Consider the following 25,476-nt stretch of genomic DNA (forward strand, 5'->3'; position numbering starts at 1 on the left):
CACGTGGCATACGCTCAAATCATTCAACTTGGGATCCACGTCGTACAAATTTGTATGAGGAATTGAAGGCGCCACCAGTGCCATTACATGGTAATCATTACGGTCCCGAGGATGTGCAATGCCACTACCGGCATCCAGGTAGGACTTAAATGGGGTTTTTTTTTTTTGGTTAAATTTTGTTTTGAGTAAATTTTGAGTTTATAATAATATTGTCATCAGCGTTTTTTGTCTTTGTGTTTTTTTTTTAATCCCGAAACACTTAATTCGGACTAACAAATCTACTAATTATTTGAGTGCTGTCCAAATTTATTCACATTGTTTTACTAAAATCATTATTTTTTACTCAAAAAGTTAACACTAATCGTGGTTTTACATATTTTCTTCAAAATTCCATTAAGTTTGATAAATTAAGATTCACCTTTTTGAAATTTATTCCAAAATTAGCAGACCCGGCAGACGTTGTTCCGCTCTTTCCTTGATATATCTGCATAAGTTTAAAGAAGTTTTTACCCCTTACTCTTCCTCCCTCTTTTTCTTATCCTTTCGCTCTCTCCTCCCTCGACCTTTCTTCTTCTCCGTACTAGACCACGATGAAGCTTGGTGACAGTGGTTTTTTCTCTAAATAAATCTTGAAGCTATACATTCAGCCCTTGCAAGACGAAATCGCTCTGTACTATCAAAAATAATGGCTTTAGGAAAAGCGGCAGAAGCTCATCTTTAATATGCGACTACCTACCCGTGTAGAGCACTTGGTTACGGCAAGAATAAAAGGAATGAGATGGTAACTCAAATTTTTCATCTTCGGCAACTCATTTGGTCATGATCGAGAGGACAAGAGACATAAACTCCCTTTAAGAGATTTCATCGCCCAAATTATCTCTTATCTTTGTATGTTGCTTCCTCTTGATCACTCTTTATTTACAGTGGATAGTTTTAGTTCCTACCTCCCTGCTCATAACGCTTGTTGTAACAGGTATAGAACCTGTAGCCGGTCATAAAGTAAATGTCCTGCCTGAGATTAACTTGGAACCTTCCAATAATAGTTTTTACAATATACGGCGGTTTTCCAGCTGCATACTGTAGAGACCTATGTCGGTCCACAAAAAATTCTATGTAAATATATGAACCTTGCAAGCGCTCCTTCCGACCACACCAATTTGTGCGGCGATCTCTGGGGCCTAATCTCTAACAGTAAGACCGCTGGGGTATAATATCTAATGTAACAACGGTGGTGGTCTAGCTTATTAACCTTGTTGGTTTAAAAATTTTACTTTTTAATGAAATATTTATTGGATACTTTATTTTAAATTTTTTTGTGGGCTCTCATACAATCGAATTTAATATCTACTAACAGTAAGTAACGGCTCATACATATTAATACTTTAAAATATATAATAATATTAAACAAAAAAAATGCATGCCCTTTAATATAACAGTACAGAATAACAACAGTAACAACATAACCCAATTATACTCTCAAACAAAACCAACTAAACCACAAATCTCTAAAAAAATTTTATTCCAAACATATTTCTAATTCATTGCATTTTCCCACAAAACATCCACATAAAAGGTATGGAAGATGAGATCTGTCCTTATGCGACCTTCCATCTGCTTGGCTTCCGTGAAGAAATGGATCCCACTAAGGCAATGAATTTCCAAACGTTCCCACATCAAAATGGGCATCCCGCTGGACCCGGACATGCTGGCACAATGGGACCACCTGGCCATCCTGGTCATGTACACTCACGTTCCGGTTCACAATCAATGCCACGAGCCAATCGTTATGCCCGCAAAAACAGTCAAGGTGGACAATCGTCGATTTATACACCAGCACCCGAATATGATGATCCAGCCAATTGCGCTGAGGAAGATCAATACGTGAGTACAAATATATTTATCAAAAAAAAAAAAAAAATATTGTAACTTGTAAATTTTTTTAGCGTCGTTATACACGCGTCAACTCACAGGGTGGCAGTCTGTATTCCGGACCTGGACCCGAATACGATGATCCCGCCAATTGTGCACCCGAAGAGGATCAATATGGTTCACAGTATGGTGGCCCCTATGGCACACCATACGAACATTATGGTTCACGTGGTTCGATGGGACGTCGTAGTGTTGGTAAGTAGTATGTAGAGTAAAAGTAGTGTGTAAAGTGAGAGGAAGAGTGGTGTGGGCGGGCATAGTGAGTGGATGATTGTTAAAAATGTTTAATGAATTAATACCTAATTAGGTTCTGCACGTAATCCAGGCAATGGCTCGCCAGAACCTCCACCACCACCACCACGCAATCATGATATGAGCAATTCATCGTTCAATGACTCCAAAGAGAGTAATGAGATCTCAGAAGCTGAATGCGATCGTGATCATGGACCACGTGGCAATTATGGCGGTAAGTTTTTTAAATATTAAGGTTACCAGTTAAGAATTGAAGAAAAGAAGACATTACTTTAGAAGCAAATATAAATTAATAAAAAAATTTGATTTTTTTAAATAAAAAAAAATTCTAAAAAATAGCTTTGCATTGAAACATTTTTTTAATAAATGAAATTTATAGCTTTTTAAGAAAAGCAATTTTTGAAATAAAAAACAATTTCTCTTATATTATAAAAATACAATTCGTAAACATTTTTTAAATTTCAAAAAAGGTTTCAAATGTGAAAAAATGCTTCAATTGAGAAAAGTATTTTTTTTTATTTTAAGCAAAGCTTTTGGAAAAGAAAAAAAATTGATTTTTACACTTAGTTTTAAAGAAAAACGGATTTTTTACTATTTTTTTTTTTTAATAAAAGGAAAATATTTGTTTTTTCTGCTAGCAAAGCAGAGTTTTCCAAAGAAGGCAACTTTTTTTTAATTTGCAAGAATTTTTTTAGACGTTTAACTTTTTGTGCTAATATTTGCTGTTCTTGTATCTTTATCGAATTCACGAATAAAAAATATTTTAGGCGAAGACTCCAATGAGGGTGAGTGTTAAACTAATTGGTTTATTTTCAAAATTATTTAGTAAACGTTTAAATTTTGTTTTGATTTTCGAGTTTGTAATGCAAAGAAACTCAAAATTTTAATTCAAGCAGAAAATATATTTTAATTGGAATATAATTAGTTAAAAATTGCATTGAAATAATTTATAAAACTATTTAAAGTTCTATTAAACATTTTTCACAATTATTAAATTTTTAAAAATTTGTTTAAATGTTGTTCTCACTTGTACATCATTGGGTTAAAGATACCATAAAATAGTACATCAATCATCATAGAAAAGTCATTTTTAATTTTTTTCTAAATTTCCAATTTTTTTTCTGAATTTCTTAAATATTTCTCAAAAATCATCATTTATTTATGCCAATATTCATCTTATATCCGAAAATCATATTCAATCGAAATTTTCATTTTCTAATATTTTCATAAATCCCCCCTCGACGCTCATGGAGTTTTCGTTATGTTAAGTTATGCCTGTTCATACTTATCATGTCTATAAACATAAGTATGTATTTATACTAAATATATTTTTTGATAAAAAAGTCCCAAAACAATTCTGCGTCATTTCGACAAAACAACCTATCTCGAGTTAAGATGAAAGTGATATTTTGGCTTCTTAACAGAAATCCGGCAAAGATCCCCCTATATTATTTATTCGTAACCCTAGCGCTGAATGTCTGCTACAAAATGTAGAAAGTCAGAACAATGAGTTGCGGATAACTATTTAGTTAAAGGTAAATTCACCGCCCTTACGTTAACTCGAAATAGGTTGTTTTGTTAAATTGGCACAGAATGACATTTATGCATTCAAAGAAGTGCAACCTTAAAGTAGGCTTCATCTCCTAAATGAAATTGAAAAACGTGATTCGTCATAAAAAACATTCCATGCCGAGAAAATGTATCATTTAAGTAGATCATTTTTAAAAATTACCAAAAAAAAAACACCTTAAGTTGTCTTTAAAGTTTTAAAATTTTTACCCAGATCTAAAAAAGAACTAAATAAAAATTAATGACTTTAAGACGAGCACTCAACCTACTTTTACCCTGCAAAAATCGCGAGTACTCCATGCATGCATGTATGGAGTACTCGCTATGGACCAACCGAGTGCTCCAAAATTAACCACAATTCATACAAAAAATATGGTCCAATTAACATTGCGATGTCCTAGGACTGGATCATATACTCCAGCTCCGCATTACATCAGAGTAATCCATGGAGTACCCACAGTCCAATAAACGTCGTGTAGTTATTACAATCGTTAAAAACGAGCATTGATCGGCTTACAATATGTTCGTGTAGAAACATGAGTTGGTCCATTGATGCATTACAGTGGAGTATAATGGTAAGTACTCCAGTGGACCACATGATCCAACGATTTTTGCAGGGTAGGAGCATTTTTTGTTTCCTTGTTCATTAAAGCACTTAACGTTCATAAGCTAAACATAAAACATAAACATAAAACCGTCTGTGATCAACAAACATAAATAAAAATAATAAAATAAAACTAAAACACAAACAATGTTAAAAAAGGTTTACTTTTTAATTTAACTACCTTCATGACTACATTCATACAAAAAAAAAAAAATGTTAAAAAATATAAACATACATATTCTTTTTTTAAATTTAACCACCAACATACATTCATACATCAAAAAAGTATTACCAAATATTCATACTGTGTTTTGCTAAAAATTGTCAATAACATGTTTTTTGTGATACATTTTTTTTCAAATTTAGGTTTTTGTTTGAGTGTTTTATTTTCACCTTAGGGTTGGGTCATAAATGCATAAGGAATTTATAATTTTACCATTTCTTTCATCATAATTTGCACGTTTCCTTTCATTTTCAAGCACATTTTGTACAAATTTCATATACACATTTTAGTTAATTGATGTTTTGGGTTAAAGAAATTAAGTAAAATATTTGTGTGTGTTATGTAACTAAGAGAAATGTGGGATTTTCAGTTTCAATTTTTTAACATACGCATACATACATACATCTTATTTATTTAAATTATTTAACAATTTATTTTTTGTTTTTTTTTTTTTATGGAATTCATAGTTTCTTCTCGAAATTTTATATTTTAAGTATTTTTATTAATATTATTAAGTATTTATAAAATCATACATGGCATCATGCACGTTCACTTCTTTAGAATTTTATTTTATGCTAGTTTTTTAAGTTGTAGTCGTAAGTAGTTTATGATTTTTTTAGAATCGAAATGTATTAAATATGTGTATGGGACGGAAAATCACACTTTGTTTCAATAATAAATAAAGATAACCTGTTAATTTTGCCAGATGTTAAAGTTTTGATGGTTTACCACATGGTAAATGATTTGTTGTTGTTTTTCATAAAATTCGTATTGATTTGTAGACTTTTGGCACAAGAGTTTGTGGACAAACATTTTTTCATAGTCTTATGCCTTTGAACAAAACCCATATTACGATTTTTGCATTTCTGGCAAAAGTGTTGTGAACGTTGCATTTTTGCCACATTTGACATTTGGCAATTTTGAATTTGAGCGTGCTCTATGAAAATAGCTTCTACGAGCACAAGATCAGGAATTTATTTTCAATAACTCCAACTATTATAGTTAAAATATCTTAGAATATAACTTAGAATCAATCACAGACAACCGACATGGTTGTGCTGGTAGACCCCTTTCGGATTTCGCTACACTCCGCTTTTCAGAACAATTGTGGCCCTCTGCGCGAAGCAACTGACCATTTAAATCTTAGTTGGTACATCTGCTGAATTCCTATACTAGGTTTTCGTTAGGTCAAAATTATTGATATCAAGCTGGTCAGTTGGGTTCAAAGGAGCTTTCATTATGTCACTCAGTCGATGTCGATAAAGCAGTGCGTGGTTAATAGCCATGCAAAAAAAAATTTTTTTTTTTAATTATTTCCAATGTTACACTGTGATATTATTTATTGATGTAGCGATGTAGCGATGACGATGAAGGCTTAATGATATGATTCGATTATATGTCGATTGTATCACGTTTGTCCAAATTTATAATTTATCTATCTTACGAAGAAATTGAATAAAATTGTCCGTCATATATTAAGTAATTTTATTACAGTTTTTTATTCAATAATATGTTTTATGTTTAATATGTCCATTGCATACATTCATTTTACAAGTTAGAATATGGGAAGGTCAAGAAGCTAGTGCTTGGTTTTAATTAGGTCCAAATGGCTGTCATTAAAAACTGCTTCTCGAACCTGTTGGTCGTTTGGTATAATATGCGTTTCCATTATACAGTACATGACCAAAACCTAGCCTCAAATTTTGTGTTCATTAATTCCAGAACCCGCTAAACTCTTACCTATCCAGAATCAACCCCGATATACATAATGTATGTCCTGCTTGCAACGTGTATCCACATGACACCAACCATATTTTCAAGTGCAATGTGGAACCAACGCCTCTAGCACCCCTTTCTCTCGAGCCCACCCCTGTTGAAACTGCAAACGGGCTCACGTTAGAGGATATTGATAACCATTTGTGAGCAGTCGCGCCTATTAGCTGGGTTGAAGCACTGCGACAACAACAACAGCCGTTTTTACTTTTGTCAATTTACCTGTCACTTTGTAGTCAAAACGTATGGTACATATGTTCCGGCATCAGAACCTTTCGATTTGTAGTACCTCCGCGTGGAAAATATATACTAGTTAAGTTTAGAGATTAATACTTCAGTCACACTTGAGTCGAATATTTATGCACAACATTTTCAATATTCTCTTCATCATTTAAATTCCAAGACATTCACCACATTAAGGTCAGATTATGTATGACGCTGTGACACTTTGCATCGCAGTCACTCGCATTCACCACTATACATATAATACCAACAATTCCATAAAGGCGTTCAGGTTTACTGTCTTATGGTGAAATATGATAGGAATTTTGGTTCACCAGAGAAAAAATGACTCGTTGCGTTATACATTATTTGCCTGTTAATGTCAAATTTGCCATATCATTGGGCAATAGCGTTTTCACTAATTAGTAAATTTAATTGTCACTCTTTAGTCAAAATGGATGGCAAATATCTTTGAGCTAGCTGAAAATTTCACCTTTGCGCTTGGACTTTCGTACAACGTCAAATGCTTTTGCCGTCCATTTTGACCAGAAGTGTCAATTAAAATTACATAGAAGTAAAAAAGCGGCAATTGCACACCGGTTTGGCCAACTTCCTTTCAATTCAGAATGTGACGTCATTTGAAACAACCGGAAATAGAAGAGCGCGTTGTGAAATAAATGAGAGGTTAATGTTTGCAATGCACTGCTTTATCGACTTCTAGTCAAGAATCAGTTATGGGCATGCCGAAAACCAGGCATTATGATGTTACAATAAATTCAAAAATATTTTAAGTAAGCTTTTTAACTTTGCAATATAAGAGATGTTTATTCTAAATCATTTTTATGAGTTAACTATTGTTTTTTTGTAAACTTATAGATAAAAAATACAATTTGCCCTTACAAAAAACTTTACATAGAAGTCCTCGTCACTATTTTTGTTAAACAATTTTTTCAGTAAAATTTGACTTTTTACAAAATTCTATGAAGAAATCGATTTAGCTAAGTGTTGTTATCATAAATATGTATCTAAAATTATTTATTATTAAATTTATTTTTACAACTTTTCTTTTTTCTTTTTTATGCTTTAAAACATTTTAATTTGGGAAATTATTCGTACTGATACTAAATATATGTATGCTAACGATTTGGAATCGAATTGATTTTCAAAACTCAATACTATTGCACCCAAAAATAAAAAAAAATTTAAATTATTAAAGCAGCTTTAAAAAGATCCCCACTACAAAAGGATCAACGTACAACTGAAGAAATGCGCAAACTGATTGAAAGGTAAAGTATTAGAAACACAAAACTAGAAAAGAAAACAACATTTTAAATTGTTAGGAAGTAAAAAAATAAGATATTTCAAAAAAAAAAAAAAAAAATTCCTAAAATTGCTTCAATCAGGAGTTTAGCAACGTTGGTTAGTTGTTATTTTATGTTGAAGTAGTAACTATTCAAAATTTTTAAATTAAAAATTAAAACAAATTATTGCTCCAAAATTATTTTAAACGTAGTTAAAATGGGTTGATTTTGTGAAAACGGTTTCATTCTTAATATTTAAAAAGCGTTTATTTTTTACAGTTCTAACGCGTAAATAGAAAAGCCTTTGGACCAAATAAGAACACAACATCTTTTTTTTTTTTTTGTAATATTCGACTTTACTTATTTGGGACTAATACAATCAGACCAACGCTTCTCTAAAATTTCAATACTTTTTTGTAGTACCATTTGTCAAGACCCTCAAAATGTGCTTCAGTTTCGGCAATCATTTCTTCATCTGACCCAAATTTGAGATTTTTGATTAGACATTAGTCGCTGGGGACCAGATCTGGAGAATATGATGCAATTCAAACTTCAACTTATAAAAGTTTTCCATTATTACGAACGATTTGACACCGGTGCATTTTGTCTTGATGAAAGAGCAAAAGCGGCACCTATTTGGAAAAAAGCTTTTTTATACCCAAGCATTTGTGTACGTTCGGTTCACACGTCCTTTTGTTGTCTTTACGATGTCAGCGGTCTTACTCAATTTCACTTTACAAGCATTTCGAACAAGTTTCAGGATTTTTGGTATAATTTTCTGCAGTAACTGCCTCATTTGGACGAACAGAGTGTGGTGAAGAAAAAAGTGCTTGATTTTGGCGGGGCACTCTTCAAGTCATTGCTGAGCTTGGAAGAGTTTTTTCCGAACAAAAAGCAATGATAAATTAGCACACGCAATTGCTTTAAAGCCATGTTTTCAAAAATAACAAAAATTGATTCACTGAAATCGCTGTAACTTGTAAACAAATGAATGAAATGACATGCAGTTTTGACAGGTGACGTTTGAAGGTTCGTACTTTCTAAGAATAATATGTATTCATTCATAGTGGCGCGTTTAGTTCTCAGTCCATAGACTTTTCTACACACGTGTTACTAAATATATTATTTTACTTCTGTAGAATAAATTCAAACATTTTCCACGTAGATATTGCAGTTAAAATTTGTTACCAATTTGCGCAATTTTGAATATTTAATATTTGCACTAACACAAATTTATAATTGCAATTTGTGCGCTTAAAAAGAAAACAAGTTAAACAAATTTACTACTAAAATTTTAATTTTAATAAATTAAAAAATTAAAGTTAATTTAAATAAAATGTTGAAGCTCAAGTTATTGCACTAACTTTATCACCTTAAAAAAATAAATTTTTAAACGCGTCTATTTATTTATTCTCTTTAATTCCTGATGTAAAAATCACTTACCTACTACTACTTCTACTACTTTTTGAACTACTTCTACTACCAAATATTCTAACACCTACAAAACTGCTCCTACTTACCAACTTTAAAAAATCTACTAGTCGACGCCAACTGTAAGTTAATTATTTACTTGCAACTCTAAAAAATTATCCATGCTTTAAAAAATATTTTTAAATTATTATTTTTATGTTACTTGCATGCTTAGCCACATACCAATATATAATTGACTAAACCGGTAATCCAATTATTTGTTAATTATAATCTATTTTTATACTCAGTTGAGCAGAGCTCACAGAGTATATTAAGTTTGATTGGATAACGGTTGGTTGTACATATATAAAGGAATCGAGATAGATATAGACTTCCATATATCAAAATAATCAGGATCGAAAAAAAATTTGATTGAGCCATGTCCGTCCGTCCGTCCGTCCGTTAACACGATAACTTGAGTAAATTTTGAGGTATCTTGATGAAATTTGGTATGTAGGTTCCTGAGCACTCATCTCAGATCGCTATTTAAAATGAACGATATCGGACTATAACCACGCCCACTTTTTCGATATCGAAAATTTCGAAAAACCGAAAAAGTGCGATAATTCATTACAAAAGGCCGATAAAGCGACGAAACTTGGTAGATGAGTTGAACTTATGACGCAAAATAGAAAATTAGTAAAATTTTGGACAATGGGCGTGGCACCGCCCACTTTTAAAAGAAGGTAATTTAAAACTTTTGCAAGCTGTAATTTGGCAGTCGTTGAAGATATCAATGATGAAATTGTACGCTTAATAAAAATTAGCAAAATCGGAGAAGGACCACGCCCACTTTTAAAAAAAATTTTATTTAAAAGTAAAATTTTAACAAAAAATTTAATATCTTTACAGTATATAAGTAAATTATGTCAAGATTCAACTCCAGTTATGATATGGTGCAACAAAATACAAAAATAAAAGAAAATTTAAAAATGGGCGTGGCTCCGCCCTTTTTCATTTAATTTGTCTAGGATACTTTTAACGCCATAAGTCGAACAAAAATTAACCAATCCTTTTGAAATTTGGTAGGGGCATAGATTTTATGGCGTTAACTGTTTTCTGTGAAAATGGGCGAAATCGGTTGATGCCACGCCCAGTTTTTATACACAGTCGTCCGTCTGTCCTTCCGCATGGCCCTTAACACGATAACTTGAGCAAAAATGGATATATCTTTACTAAACTCAGTTCACGTACTTATCTGAACTCACTTTATCTTGGTATGAAAAATGAACGAAATCCGACTATGACCACGCCCACTTTTTCCATATAGAAAATTACGAAAAATGAAAAAAATGCCATAATTCTATACCAAATACGAAAAAAGGGATGAAATATGGTAAGGTAATTGGATTGTTTTATTGACGCGAAATATAACTTTAGAAAAAACTTTATAAAAGGGTTGTGACACCTACCATATTAAGTAGAAGAAAATGAAAAAGTTCTGCAGGGCGAAATAAAAAACCTTTAAAATCTTGGCAGGTATTACATATATAAATAAATTAGCGGTATCCAACAGATGATGTTCTGGGTCACCCTGGTCCACATTTTGGTCGATATCTGGAAAACGCCTTCACATATACAACTACCACCACTCCCTTTTAAAACTAGCATTAATACCTTTAATTTGATACCCATATCGTACAAACTCATTCTAGAGTCACCCCTGGTCCACCTTTATGGCGATATTTCGAAAAGGCGAACACCTATAGAACGAAGGCCCACTCCCCTTTAAAAATACTCATTAACACCTTTCATTTGATACCCATATCGTACAAACAAAGTCTAGAGTCACCCCTGGTCCAGAAAGGCCCACTCCCTCTTAAAATACACATTAACTCCTTTCGTTTGATACCCATATTGCACAAACGAATTCTAGGGTCACCCCTGGTCCACCTTTTATGGCGATATCTCGAAACGGCGTCCACCTATGGAACTAAGGATTACTCCCTTTTAAAATACTCATTAACACCTTTCATTTGATACCCATATCGTACAAACGCACTCTAGAGTCACACCTGGTCCATCTTTATGGCGATATCTCGAAAAGGCGTCCACCTATAGAACTAAGGCCCACTCCCTCTTAAAATACTCATTAACTCCTTTCGTTTGATACCCATATTGCACAAACGAATTCTAGAGTCACCCCTGGTCCACCTTTATGGCGATATCTCGAAAAGGGGTCCACCTAGAGAACTAAGCCCCACGCCCTTTTAAAATAATCATTAACACCTTTCATTTGATACCCATATAATACAAACAAATTCTAAAGTCACCCCTGGTCCACCTTTATGGCGATATCTCGAAAAGGCGAACACCTATAAAACGAAGGCCCACTCCCTTTTAAAAATACTCATTAACACCTTTCATTTGATACCCATATCGTACAAACAAAGTCTAGAGTCACCCCTGGTCCACCTTTATTGCGATACCTCGAAAATGCGTCCACCTATAAAACTAAGGCCCACTCCCTCTTAAAATACTCATTAACTCCTTTCGTTTGATACCCATATTGCACAAACGAATTCTAGAGTCACCCCTGGCCCACCTTTATGGCGATATCTCGAAACGGCGTCCACCTATAGAACTAAGGCCCACTCCCTTTTAAAATACTCATTAACACCTTTCGTTTGATGCCCATATTGTGCAAACAAATTCTAGGGTCACCCCTGGTCCACCTTTATGGCGATATCTCGAAACGGCGTCCACCTATGGAACTAAGGATTACTCCCTTTTAAAATGCTCATTAACACCTTTCATTTGATACCCGTATCGTACAAACGCATTCTAGAGTCACCCCTGGTCCATCTTTACGGCGATATATCGAAAAGGCGTCCATCTATAGTACTTAGGTCCACGCCCTTTTAAAATACTCATTAATACGTTTCATTTGATACCCATATCGTACAAACGCATTCTAGAGTCAACCTTTATGGCTATATCCCTAAATGGCGTCCACCTATAGAACTATGGCCCACTCCCTCATAAAATACTCTTTAATGCCTTTCATTTTATACATATGTCATACGAACACATTCCAGGGTTTCCATCGGTTCATTTTCCTACATGGTTATTTTCCCTTATGTTGTCACCATAGCTCTCAACTGAGTATGTAATGTTCGGTTACACCCGAACTTAACCTTCCTTACTTGTTGTACTTAATTTTGCATGTAGTTTGTTTGTTAATTTAATATTTGCATGTTTGCGTTTTGTTCCGGTTTGATTATTTTAATTATGTTTTTTTCTTTTTTTTTTAATATTTGTTGTTGTTCTTTGTATTTGAGTTGAACGGCAAATCACAGTTTGATTAAATTCTAAACGATTTATTAAATAAAATATATAAAAAAGAGGTATACATATACTTACTACATATAAACCTATGCGATATAAGCTTTTTGAACACAAATGTTAGGTTAAAAATGCACCAATTTTAAAATAAGTTGCAATTGTAAGCTTTGATCGTATCAATATTTATTCAAATAAGGCTGTAATACTTATAACATTCTAATACTTATTACATTCACACAAGATTATGGGCCATTTTGGAGTTTAACAATAGGCATTAAACATGAAGTGCTCCATAAACTGGTATTTATGGCGCAAATCTACGCCTTTAGTTTAAAGCCTGATGCTTGGTTTTCATAAGGTCAAATTTAACCAGAAAATTGGTTATATCAATGAAAACGGCCTGTCCTACAACGTCAAATGCGTTTGCCTTCCATATATATATCTTTATATATAAAAATCACGTGTCACTATGTTTGGCGCAAATGAACTCCTAAACTACTGAACCGATTTTGAATTTGTTTTGCACCCCGTGTGTAGTTTGATCTAATTTGAAAGATAGGATAGGTTGTATCTCAGTTTATAGTCGCAATATTATTTTATTGCAATTTTTTTATACGTTTATACGCAATAATAAAATGTTACGTATACGCACCGGCACTCACATCAAGTATAGAATATCACCAGGCCCGCCGAGAGGGTGGAGAGGAGAGTCTTTAGTTGTTCCATGTGCAATTTTTAAGCCGAATTTCAAAAGCAACGAAAATCTGCATTTCGTTTTAATATTATAGTGAAGTGTGAAAAATAAAAATCTATATATATAAAAAGAAAGACTAAAATGTGTGTTAGTTGGGCCGGTGTTTGAAGAGATGCGTGGGTCGATTTTGTTCAAACTTTCACACAAGTTGCGTAAACCTCACGCGGTGGTTACTACATAGGTTTGGTTGCGAGATATAGGCCGAAACGTGGAACCGAGTACCCCTAGAATGTGTTTATAGAATATGGATAACAAATGAAAGCTGTTGATGAGTGCTTTAGTAGAGGGTAATTTTCATACCCCTGGGTGACTAGGGTTTCGATGAATGGGATGCAGGAGAATGAGAAGAAATTGAGAGAAGAGAAAAGAGAGAAGGAGATTGAGAAAGAGATAGAATGAGACGAAGATGGAGATAGATGAAGCGAAAAAGACGGAGGGAGGAGTGAATAAAAGGATTAGGAAAACGCGAAGAGGGGGGAGGACAGAGTCAGACGGAAAAAGCTTATTAAAATGTATGCAGATATGCCACATTTAGGGCATAAAATTCAAATTATGTATGTAGGTATAGATCGAGTTGCGTCCTAAACGGATCGACCGATCACACCAAATTTGCACAACCCACTAAAAACCTTCCAAGGATGGTCATAGGCTAAACATAACTGCAATATAAAAAAAGGGAGTGGTACCTACCATACAAATGGAATGCTTGATACAGCATAACTCTGGAAGTATTCATGCAAGAACATTGAAATCCAGTAAAGAGTTAAATTGGATTAATCCCCAACACCACTAAGAAAATAAGGGGTGAGTAAGAAGGAGCATGCAGCCTCTCATACAAATGGGATAATAAAAATTGGCAAGAAGCTATATGACGTTAAGTCCTAACAGCACCAGTAATATATGGAATTGAAAAAAAAAAAACAAGACAAATTGGACTTTCAGAACTATGGCTGCCTTAAAAACTTAGGTTATTTCAACACGTAAAGTTTGATTGCAGAGCTGGGTTTGGCTGTTATTCCTTTAGTATTCTTTTGGGGGTTTTTATCTTTAGGGTAGGTATTTTTGGATACGCCTGGAGGAACCGGAAAAAAACATTTCTGTTTAATTTGATATTAATTAATGTAAGAGCAAAAAGACAAATCATTGTGGCAGTTGCTTTCTCAGATACCGCGGATACCCTTTGTGTGGTCGACGTACAACTCCGCATTTAAATGACCACTGTATGCAAACATCTGATACATGCAACATAAGCAAACGGTCAGGCCAAAGTGAGGGTGTGCGATGTGTGCACCATGACTCATAAACAGTCGCTGCAAGTTTTAGACCTAACCCTTAAGAATTTAAGGTGATATGATCATCCCAAAGGTGGCGCTTTCCTGTTACTGGCTGGAAAAGCCGCAGTTAAAGCAAATGCGTGCTTTTTCGTCTATAGACGGCTTCACGTACAAAAATTTGCTCCCTTTTGAAATATGAGAGGGAATTTTAGCAGCAGCAGTTTTTGCTAAACAACTTCTTGAAATTAATTATGGCAAAATTCCTATTTCTTTACTAACAGATTTGATTTCTTTTCCTGAAAGTTTTTGAGAAAAGGCGTTTTAGGCACCTTAAAATGAGGATGTTAATATCACTAGAACCAAGACAACTTATCACTCTATTAACACAGTCGTGGAAGAGTCCTAAGCTGTGCATATCCGATTGAGTTTATTAGCTCTTCTGAGCCATCATAAATATCTCCTCATCGATTGAACCTTAAATAAATAATAGTTTAAAAAAAAAAAAACTAAAAAAACACGATTTTATAGCAAACCTAACTAAAAAATAGAAAATAATTTTCAATTAAAAAGAGTTTATATAACAGTAGTAGAAGGTCAAATAATCGTTTATAGTTAATCACCTCAAAAAATAATAAAATTGAAGTTATTAACAGAATAATTTAATTCAGAGAAAAAGCCTGGGGTGCATTTGACTACATTTCATATCTTTCCTCTCAGATAGTTGCCAATAGAATGATTGTAACATTCAATATCAAGCACCCCACGCTTTTTACTGTGAATTAAATTATTCTGTTAATAACTTAAATTTTATTATAATTTTATTTTGAGGTGATTAACTATATAAAATTGTTTGACTTTCTACTACTGTTATATAAACTCTTTTTAATTGAAAATTATTTTCTATTTTTTAGTTCGGTTTGCTATAAAAGCGTTTTTTTTAGTTTTTTTAAACTATTATTTATTTTTAATTTTTGAGTTCAAGTAATTTTAAAAGTTTTAGTCAAGAGTGATGAAACCTCGAAACGCCAGCGGTCAGGGATGAATCCAACCCCAAGGCACCGAAAAGGGCCAAGACGCAGGGAGGCTGCACGCGGTCTTTCGCCGAAATTTCCAAGGGTCCGCAGATCATTGGCATTATAGACGAGAGCAGCGAAGATGGCAGAATCCCGAAACAACAGTGGAAGTGGATCGAGGCCGCGTTCGCTACGGTGGCCGTTAAGGTTAAAAAGACAACCTTGGTCCACCGCCATCTTACACCGATGCAGGGTGGTTCCAGGGCAATGTCAAGATAATTGCCTGTGACGACGTCAGGTCGGTCAACCTCTATAGAGCCGCCGTCACGCTGATAGGGGTGGTATATCCGGGCGCGCCTCAAGGTAGTGGGGGCACGTGATATCCCCTCACGACCAAGGGCTAGAGCCTGGGTTCCAGTGACGCCAACGGACCCAGCTGACATCCTGGAGCTGCTCCAGGAGTACAACCCGCCACAGGTTTGGAAGTCAACCCGAATAAAACCGAGCTTGTCCTCTTCACGAGGATGTACAAAGTACGAAATCTTACACCGCCAAGAATTGGGGGTACGTTCTTAGCGTTTAGCGATCAAGTCAAGTATTTGGGAGTCATTCTGGATAGGAAGCTATTATGGAGTGACCATATAGTGGAGCAATCCAAGAAGGCAGCAGCAGAGCTGTTCACCTGCAATAGGGCAATTGGCACCTCCTGGGGATTCTCCCCTAAGTTGACCTACTGTATTTACACAGCTATTGTGCGCCCGATTCTTCTTTATGGTGCCTTGGTCTGGTGGCCTGCACTAGCTAAAAGTACCTATCTTAAAATGCTTCAAAAGGTGCAACGGAGTTCGGAGCTCTGCACTACCGGGGCTCCCGGCTCCACTCCAGATTCCGTTACATACATACATGGATACATAGATACATAGATAGATACAGGCCAAGCTATTAAAAGCGTGTTAAAAAGTGCTCCAGTATGCTCTTTCGTAGATGTGCCAAGCATCCACTTCTATCATTAATAACGGAATGCGTTTTTCGCATTATGTGCAAGGTTTCAAATCTATGGCCATTTGGGGTGGTCACAAGTTCAATTGATCTTATGTCCGTTAACCTTATGTGACCCCACCATCACATTATTGCATTGTCATCGAGCCTTGATACCTGTGCAAAGTTTCAATCAGACTTATGGCCATTCAAAGTGGTAATAAGGCCAATTGACCTTATGGCCGTTGACCTTATGTCACCACAGCATCACATTAATGCATTGCCATCGAGCGTTGATACGTGTGCAAAGTTTTAATCAAACTTATGGCCATTCCAAGTGGTAATAAGGCCAATTGACCTTATGTCCGTTGACCTTATGTCATCACACCATCACATTAATGCATTGTCATCGAGCATTGATACGTGTGCAAAGTTTCAATCAAACTTATGGCCATTCAAATTTGTAATAAGGCCAATTGACCTTATGGCCGTTGACCTTATGTCACCACACCATCACAATATGCATTGTCATCGAGCCCTGATACGTGTGCAAAGTTTCTATCAAACTTATGGCCATTCAAAGTGGTAATAAGGCCAATTGACCTTATGGCCGTCGACCTTATGTCACCACACCATCACATTAATGCATTGTCATTGGTCCTTGATACGTATGCAAAGTTTCAAATTAATCAGACTTCTAGAAACCGGTGAAAATTAAGCTAAAAGATTCCGTTACATACAGGCCAAGCTAATAAAAGCGTGTTAATAAGGGCCCATAATATCATAATATTTATGCTTCGTTATTTCGATTCTCCACGCTTATGTAGTGGGACAAGGATTTTCATCACAAAAGTTTTACGAATGTCATTGAAGCAATTCATTTTATAGGAAAATTTCGAAAACAAAAAAGTTTTAAACCAAGGATTCCATTGATACCGATAGATTTGTCTTTTCAATTTTAAATGGCTCAAATTTCCTATCCCTATCAATGAAGCTCGCGAGGGGAATCCTGTTACAAGTATGAATATATCAAACTACAACAGTGATTAGCTGTAGCAGAAGTCAATCTTACCAACTCATGTTTTACCCATGGCCAGTTACGCGTAGCCTGCATATTTTTATAGAAACGTGGGGGTAAAACCCACGGGCGTAAGCTAGTTAACAATACGGTGGCAGTTAAGTTCAGCAATAAGTGAAAACGACAATACGATATGGTGAATTTGACATTAACACACCTCATTGTCCAACATGCTGGCAATTTATATTCGTTTGACAACTGGCGTCACATCAACAAATAATGCCACAGCATCCCTACAAAAAATTTGGTCACAAAAACTAATCACGCCCATGCAAATGTGACTATGAATATAACCTATGACCGTAAAATGACTAGTCAAATGACGTGGAATGACGAGAGCGTTTTTGCAGGGATGTTAAACCACAGGGAATGATGAAACAGGTTGTGAAACAAAAGAATACAAAATTTTAGCGAGGGTTTTGACGACGTACTGCTTTATCGACTTCTAGTCAGTTATGTAACATAATGAAAACGCATTTCACACCAAATGGCCAGCGGGTCACTTTGAATCAGTTTTTGATGCCAGTCATTTTGACCTAATGAAAACCAAAAAACAAAAAATTGTACAATAACTAACAAACTAACTTTATTTAATTAAATTTCGAATGAGCTGAAATATATATAAATTAATAGCATTGAAATTGTAAAGTATGTATTAATATTAACTATCTCAAGTATTTACTTGTATATTTGCATAATATTTTAGTGATGTACAAAATATAAATAAATAAATAAACATATTTAAAAAAAAAACCTCACTAATTGTTGCTTTTCCCCATTATCTTTCAACTCCTCCATATCAAATTTATAGAAACGAAGCCGGTCCAAAACAACTCCAACAACAAAGTGGCGCAGGATTCACAGCCTACGATACTATGGCAGTGTAATTTGTAAACCATTAGCGATAGTAACAACAAACATAATTTACTAGCACAACAACAACAACTAAATGAAAAATTATTGTAAAACCTCCCAGCTCCACTAGTCACAGCAGCAGCATTAGCAGTTGATAAATGATAAATCAAATTTTTTCTTTCAGAGGATTAAGTAATGGTGTAAAAAAAGCAGAAAATTAGATAAATAAGTTATAGCGTGTGGGAGAGTTATTGAGAGCGAGAGAGCACATTACATACACGGAGCGAGTAAGTTACATGCAAGCTTTCTCTCACTGAAGTCAGGCAGCTTAAGACAGAGAGAGAAAGAGAAAGTGCGCATATAAGAGTATGTAAAGAGAGTGAGCGGAAAAAATATGAAAACACGGGCGTAGTTAGAGCGAAAGAGATAGCCATATAACGACATACATCCAAAAAAACATCACACCATATTTAAAAGTGAAATTATTAAATGTAAATGCAAACACTCTCTCTTTTTTCTATAAACAAAGAGTACAGCTAATAAGTAACGAAAAAAATTAAAACTTTAAATAAAAAAGTTGCTGAGGAGTTGTAAGACGAAATTTAATAAATTATTTGCATTACTACGTAAATACATTGATATGTATACATATATAAAACGCATTTATACATACATACATATTATATACACTACATACATACATATAATTATAATTAATATTACTATATACAAAACTAAAAAAAAGAAAAACGAACAAAAATTTATAAAATATTATTAAATGTTCTATGTGAAAAGAATAAAATTATGCTAAGAAATAAAAACAAACAAGAAAGTCAATATAAAATGTAGCAGCAAAATAGTTAAGGAAGCAGCATAACTATTTCATTATGATGACACCGGAAAAACAATTAACAACAAATACAATTCAAATGTTAATTTTTGTGTTTTTTATTTGCTGTATACAAAAAATAAATAAAACTAAATTTTACTAAAAAAATATTTAACAAAAAAAGAAATAATTATTTAAAATAATACTCTCACATAAATACATATTAAATGAGGAAAACTCATGCATTTATTGTAATAAAATAGTTGAAGCAGTTTAAGTAAGTCAAAAAGCGCAGTCGAATCAATCAAGTTTTTTATAAGCCATACATTTTTATGTGTAATTTATATTTATATAATTATTAAGCATCTGTATTGTAATTAAGTAAAAGGAACAGTCATTTGAAGTAAAAATAAATAGACATAGACGTGCATACATATACTTTTAAGCAAACACTAGACACAAGTAAAATTCATATAAAATAGACCAGCGATTTTTTTCTAAAGAAGTTCATACGCGACAAAGAGGGTTTGCGAAAACTTTTGAATTTTTTTTTTTAAATCTTAGATCTACCAATTTTTCCCTATTTTATTACGCCACTGTTGCCATGCAAGCTAGAAAACCTATACAATTTTTCAGAACCTTTTTTCTCAAAAAATGTTTAGAAAATAATTTTTATTTCTGTCACTATCGGATCTGCCTTTAAGAAAGTCATCTTTATAAGAACAGAGCTGAAGTAGTTTCATTAAATTGTTCAATATTTTTAAATCAGAAACTAAACTTTTTTTAATTTTAATTTTTTCACGTTTGATGTTTTTGGAATTTATATAGCTTTTTTTCAAATAGCTTCTGATCAGAATGTTTTTTGCGAAATTTCTTCATGTTTTCAATATTTTTTGAAACAGGTCTTGAATATTATTATTTTTAACTTAATATATTAAAAGTTTTCTAAACATATTTTTCTGATCACAGAATCCATAAGAGAAAATGATCGTTGAGAACCTCAGAAGAATGGCTTTCGCGAAAATGTTTACATATTTCAAAAACATGATTTTATTCTTTTATTTTTTAATTTGGAAATTTTCAAAAGTCTTCTGAGAAAATGTTCGTCAAACAAGTTGATAACCGTAGAATGGGCCACGCAACATTTTTAAAATTTTTCTATATTTTAAAAAGAAAAGTTTCTGAAAAAGAGTTTTTGATTCCGCAATCCACTTATAAAAATACTCGTCAACCAACTTGAGAAACTTAGAATGGTTTTAGTGAAATTTGTCGAACATGGTTTTAATATTGTTTTAATCTTAAACTTTTCTTTAATTTGTTTTTTTCTGTTGACGGTTTGAATTTCAATTGAAATGTTCGTCAATCATGTTGAGAATAATAGAATGGTTTTCGCAAAATTTTTGAATATCTTAAGAACATGATTTTAATGTTTTTTATTTAAAATTTAACCTAACCTTTCTGAAAAAGTTTTTTTCTGATCATATAGTCCGCCTATAAAATAGTTCGTCAAACAAACTGAGGAACTCAGAACGGTCTTCGTGAAATTTTAAGAACATAATTTTAATGTTATTTTTAACTTAAATTTTTCTGAAATAGTTTTTTGTGATCACCGTTCCATGAAATGTTCGTCAATCATGTTGAGAATCACAGAATGGTTTTCGCAAAATTTTTGAATATCTTAAGAACATGATTTTAATGTTTTTTATTTAAAATTTAACCCAACCTTTCTGAAAAAGTTTTTTTCTGATCATATAGTCCGCCTATAAAATAGTTCGTCAAACAAACTGAGGAACTCAGAACGGTCTTCGTGAAGTTTTAAGAACATAATTTTAATGTAATTTTTAACTTAAATTTTTAAAAATTTCGGCTGCAAAATTATTCTGATTCGTTGTTTATGAATTGTTCGTTAAACAAGTTGAAAATCTCAGAATGGTTTTCGCGAAATTTCAATTGAAGAATTTCAAAACTTTAAAACTATTGCCAATATAAAGGTCGCAATAAAGAAACTTATTGTAAAATCTATTATGTGCTTTTAATTAAGCTCTTTGAAAGTAGGCTGCTTAGACCCTGAGTGGACAAATATTTCAAGTTTCATAAATTTCGAAAATGGTTTTTTTTTGTGAAAAACTTTTGTTTTTCAATAATTTTTACTTTTAATGAAAATTTGTTTTTATTGATAACTAAACCACTCTAACAAATGATATTTTTTCTATATTAAATGTGCTCAAATTGGAATAAAGAAAAAGAAAAATTTTTTCATATCGTTTCGATATTGTTTTTTAAAGATTTTTACATAAACTTGTGTTATTTTTGTTCTATAAAAAAGTGAAATGAAATAAAATTGAAAACAAAAATGTATACGACTGCATGAAAAATGAAGAAAAAATATTATTCAAATACATTAACATTTTTTCACTTCATCGTTTCATAGAAAAAAAATTCACCCTCTGTTCTAAACTTTAGAAAAGTAAGAAAATAGAAGAAACCAATAATTTCGCAAACCCTTGAGTCGCTTTCACTAATGTTTAAATATACACTGCAAATTAACCTAAATTTTAGTCGATTAAAAATTGTATTTAAATGTACATGCCATACAAATATTAGCTCACATATTAAAAGTAATAAAAAAAAATTACAAAATTTTTACTTTTTTTTCAATGTGCAGAAAATTTGTTGAGCATAAATAAAAAATACTTTTATTAAGTTTTTTCAAAGCTTGTACTACAAATTTGCCAGCCATTTTGCAAAGCAACCATTATGATTCTTAATTGTAGAAAATTGAAATTTTTTATAAACATATGAAATGTTTCTTTAAAATTTTGTTTTGTGTTTTCAATTGTGTTATACAAAACAAACAGTTCAATTCGTTTCCTATTAATTTTAAGCAGATTTAAATTACATTAAATATGTTTAAAGAGGGACTTTTTTGACATATGTACATTTTAAGTATATGTCTACGTTAAAATTTATTTTTTTAAGAAACCTATAAAGTTGTCTCGTTTTTAATTATGATATGCAAAGAACTACTTTTTGCAAAGTTTACCGAAACTAAACCGAATATTACTGAAAAAGAGTTCACGAAATAAATTTTTTATTATTAATATCTTAAATTTTTGTTTTTTCAAATATTCGAATTTTTTTGTAGTAAAAAAAATGTATCATATATGATTATTTAATTCAAATAGAACAAAAAGATTTTAAATGATTTTTTAAAGAAATTTTTATATTCTAAATGAAGAATAAAGAATTTTGTTTGCAAAAATTATGTTTAACAAAATTTTTTCTGAACATAGTAACAAATGCAAATCTGTATTAATTCGATAAGATATATAAATAATTAAACTAAAATAATATATTTCTTTTTTTTTCACAAATCAAATTAAAAAATGACTTGCGTTGTAAGTGATATTTACTTTTTGTTGTTTGTATAAACAAAAAGTCAATTAATTATAAATATAAAAAAGTAAAAATGTTTTTAAATAACAACAAATTTAAAATTTTATATGTTTAAACAATTTTTTTTTAAATTTTATCATTAACATCTAGTTATTGAACTAAGTAGGCATTTGAGCGCTAGAAAGAAAATGAAACTCCGGTAAAGTATAAAATTTTTAATAATTTGATAAGTTTCAAATGTCTAGTTCAAAACAGCATACATTTCAATATACTTATTTTTTCAGTTTGTTTCAATACGTCATAAACTTTCACTGCTTAAAACGCGCTTCCATTTTCTTATTTTTACTTCTGTTAAAATTTTTTTTAAACTGAAAAAAAAAAAAATGTTTACTATTAAAAAACTCAGTCACGCACAAAAACCTCATTTCCTAAAAACAGCTCTTCCTCCTTTAAAAAGAAAATAAATTAGTTGTTAAAAAATTTTGCACTTACCCCTCCAATTTTTTAAGTTGTAATTTCCAAAAAAAGTATTTACATTTTAGTAAAAAAAATTATATCATATAATTGTTTTACAATTTACGCACTGAACATATATCATTTACACAAAATTGTTGAAATTTGTACTATACAAAACATACTCTCAGCACTTTTTTCTTCTTAAAATAAAAACGCACTTTAGTTAGCTTTAAAGAATATACATTTACAAAAATTTGGTGTTAAAATAGTTAGGTACTAAAGTGTATGTTTTTTATTTTTATTTTTCTTATTTTTTATAATTTTAAATAAATTATGCTGCGCATACTACTATAGTATTTTTAAGTTTTATATAGCTTTAAGTGATAAAAATTCTGCTGATGTGAAACTTTTAAGGTAAGACTTACGCGAACGTTTTATTTTTTAAAATGCAAAATGTTTCACTTGCTACATAATAATATACGTCTTCGATTTTTTAAATAAAAAAAAATATTTTTGTGGTTTTTATTTGTCTTATTTTTTTGTGGGCTTATGAATGTTTTTTTTACTTTTCATTTATTGCTTTCAGTATTTTGATAAAAACTGATTGCTCCCTAAAGGTTTGTATTAATTTAAAAATAAATTTTTTTGTTGAAATAAACTAAGTGTTTAGGTTAAGTTTTTTTTATTATTTTTTATATTTTTGTTTTTTTAATTGAGACTTTTTAGAATTTTATATACTGCATACTTTTCATAGTTGGTGCACAGTGAAAATTTTTCATTTCATCTATTTCAGTAAAATTAACACGTAGCAGATTTAGTTTTTCTAAAAAAATTATTTGGTATTTTTTGCTTGTGTCTATTCGTCCGTAAAATTGAGTAGGTATACACATTTTCGAACTTTGTAAAATTGTTTATTTTTATTAATATTATTTTTAATTTTACCTTATTCTAAACGATAAAAAAATTTTGGTTGAAGGTGTTTTGGTTAGTTTACAAAGTCGTAAAAAAATAGAAAACTGAGAAAAACATTTTTATAAAATAAACTTATTTTTTTATTTTCAGCCTAATGTTTTGAATAATTACGAAAACTAAATATTTAGTTGGACATTTTCTTCAACATCTTGAGCTGTAAAAAAACTTGCATGTTCCATATTTTTAGTCGAGTTAAGTTTTGAATTTTTTATACTAATTAATTCGATATTTTCTCATTAATACCAAATTGTCTTCGAAAGACTTAAAATCAAAAAAGTTTGCTATTGGGCCATAAGAATAAAGAGATTTCAAAATTGTTCTTAGAATATAAATTTTCAATATATTAAACTATTTTACAGCAAATAATTTTTGTGTGCCTTACTAAATTTATTCAAAAGAAGTTATTTTTCAAAATATTATATATACATTTTACCTTAAGTTTTTTATTTTAAGAAAATACTGCCAAAGTATGCATTTTTTGTTTTGCTTTATTTTGAAATTTCAAAGGGCAAAGTTTTTCTAATTACTAAAGAAAACGAAAAAAATTGGAAATCTTATTCCTAGCCGGTAATGCAGTTGATAGCTTCATTCAGCTGACCAATGGAACGTTTTCCTAGAAATTAACACCAGCGACATCTGTTGACAAATAGCAACGCATTAGTGCTTTCCGTCAATAGCGAACCGATCTAGATACCCCACTAGAATAATGTAGCGCTATCCGCTAACTTTTTTTAACTTTTGACAGTGGTAAATTAGCTTAACACCACCGGACACCGTGGTGTGATGGTAGCGTGCTCCGCCTACCACACCGACTGCTCTGGGTTCACACTCCGGGCAAAGCAACATCAAAATTTTAGAAATAAGGTTTTTCAATTATAAGAAAATTTGTCTAAGCGGGGTTGCCCCTCGGCAGTGTTTGGCAAGGGGAGCGTGTCATTATTCTGTATTACAAAATTCTGGGTGACAAAATTCTTTAAATTGCAAAAAAATTCTGCTTGAACAAAATTCTGCTTTTTTAAAATTCTGCTTTTTAAAATTCTGCTTTCTAAAATTCTGCTTTTTCAAAATTCTGCATGATTAATTCTGGAAGCCAAATTCCGGAATCATGGCATGGCGTAGCCGGTGTTGGATCGGCTAAGGGTTATTTTTTTAAAGTGCGGCCGAAGGCCGCCTACGCAGAAGGGTATACTACGCAGTAGGACATCACCGTAGCGGTAGCCACGGTTGTACCACACACCTGGAC

General features: G+C 32.2%; 1 protein-coding gene across 49 annotated transcripts in view; it reads left to right on the plus strand.

Moving 5' to 3' along the window:
- The window catches only part of Dscam1 (Down syndrome cell adhesion molecule 1), a 274,746-nt gene extending 250,965 nt beyond the window's left edge, over nt 1-23,781 (plus strand). For 39 of the 49 annotated variants that reach the window (XM_067771930.1, XM_067771929.1, XM_067771923.1 and 36 more), the window contains 6 exons: nt 1-138; nt 1,574-1,881; nt 1,944-2,124; nt 2,237-2,395; nt 7,789-7,858; nt 18,537-23,781. In XM_067771930.1, coding sequence (XP_067628031.1) covers nt 1-138; nt 1,574-1,881; nt 1,944-2,124; nt 2,237-2,395; nt 7,789-7,858; nt 18,537-18,612 — 932 coding nt within the window. In that variant the 3' untranslated portion in view covers nt 18,613-23,781. The remainder of the gene's footprint in view (nt 139-1,573; nt 1,882-1,943; nt 2,125-2,236; nt 2,396-7,788; nt 7,859-18,536) is intronic. The other 10 variants (XM_067771948.1, XM_067771946.1, XM_067771947.1 and 7 more) reach the window with 5 other exon arrangements.
- The last annotated feature ends 1,695 nt before the right edge of the window (nt 23,782-25,476 follow it).

Source organism: Eurosta solidaginis, chromosome 3 (assembly GCF_040869045.1).
Source record: "Eurosta solidaginis isolate ZX-2024a chromosome 3, ASM4086904v1, whole genome shotgun sequence".
Taxonomy (NCBI): Eukaryota; Metazoa; Arthropoda; class Insecta; order Diptera; family Tephritidae; genus Eurosta; species Eurosta solidaginis.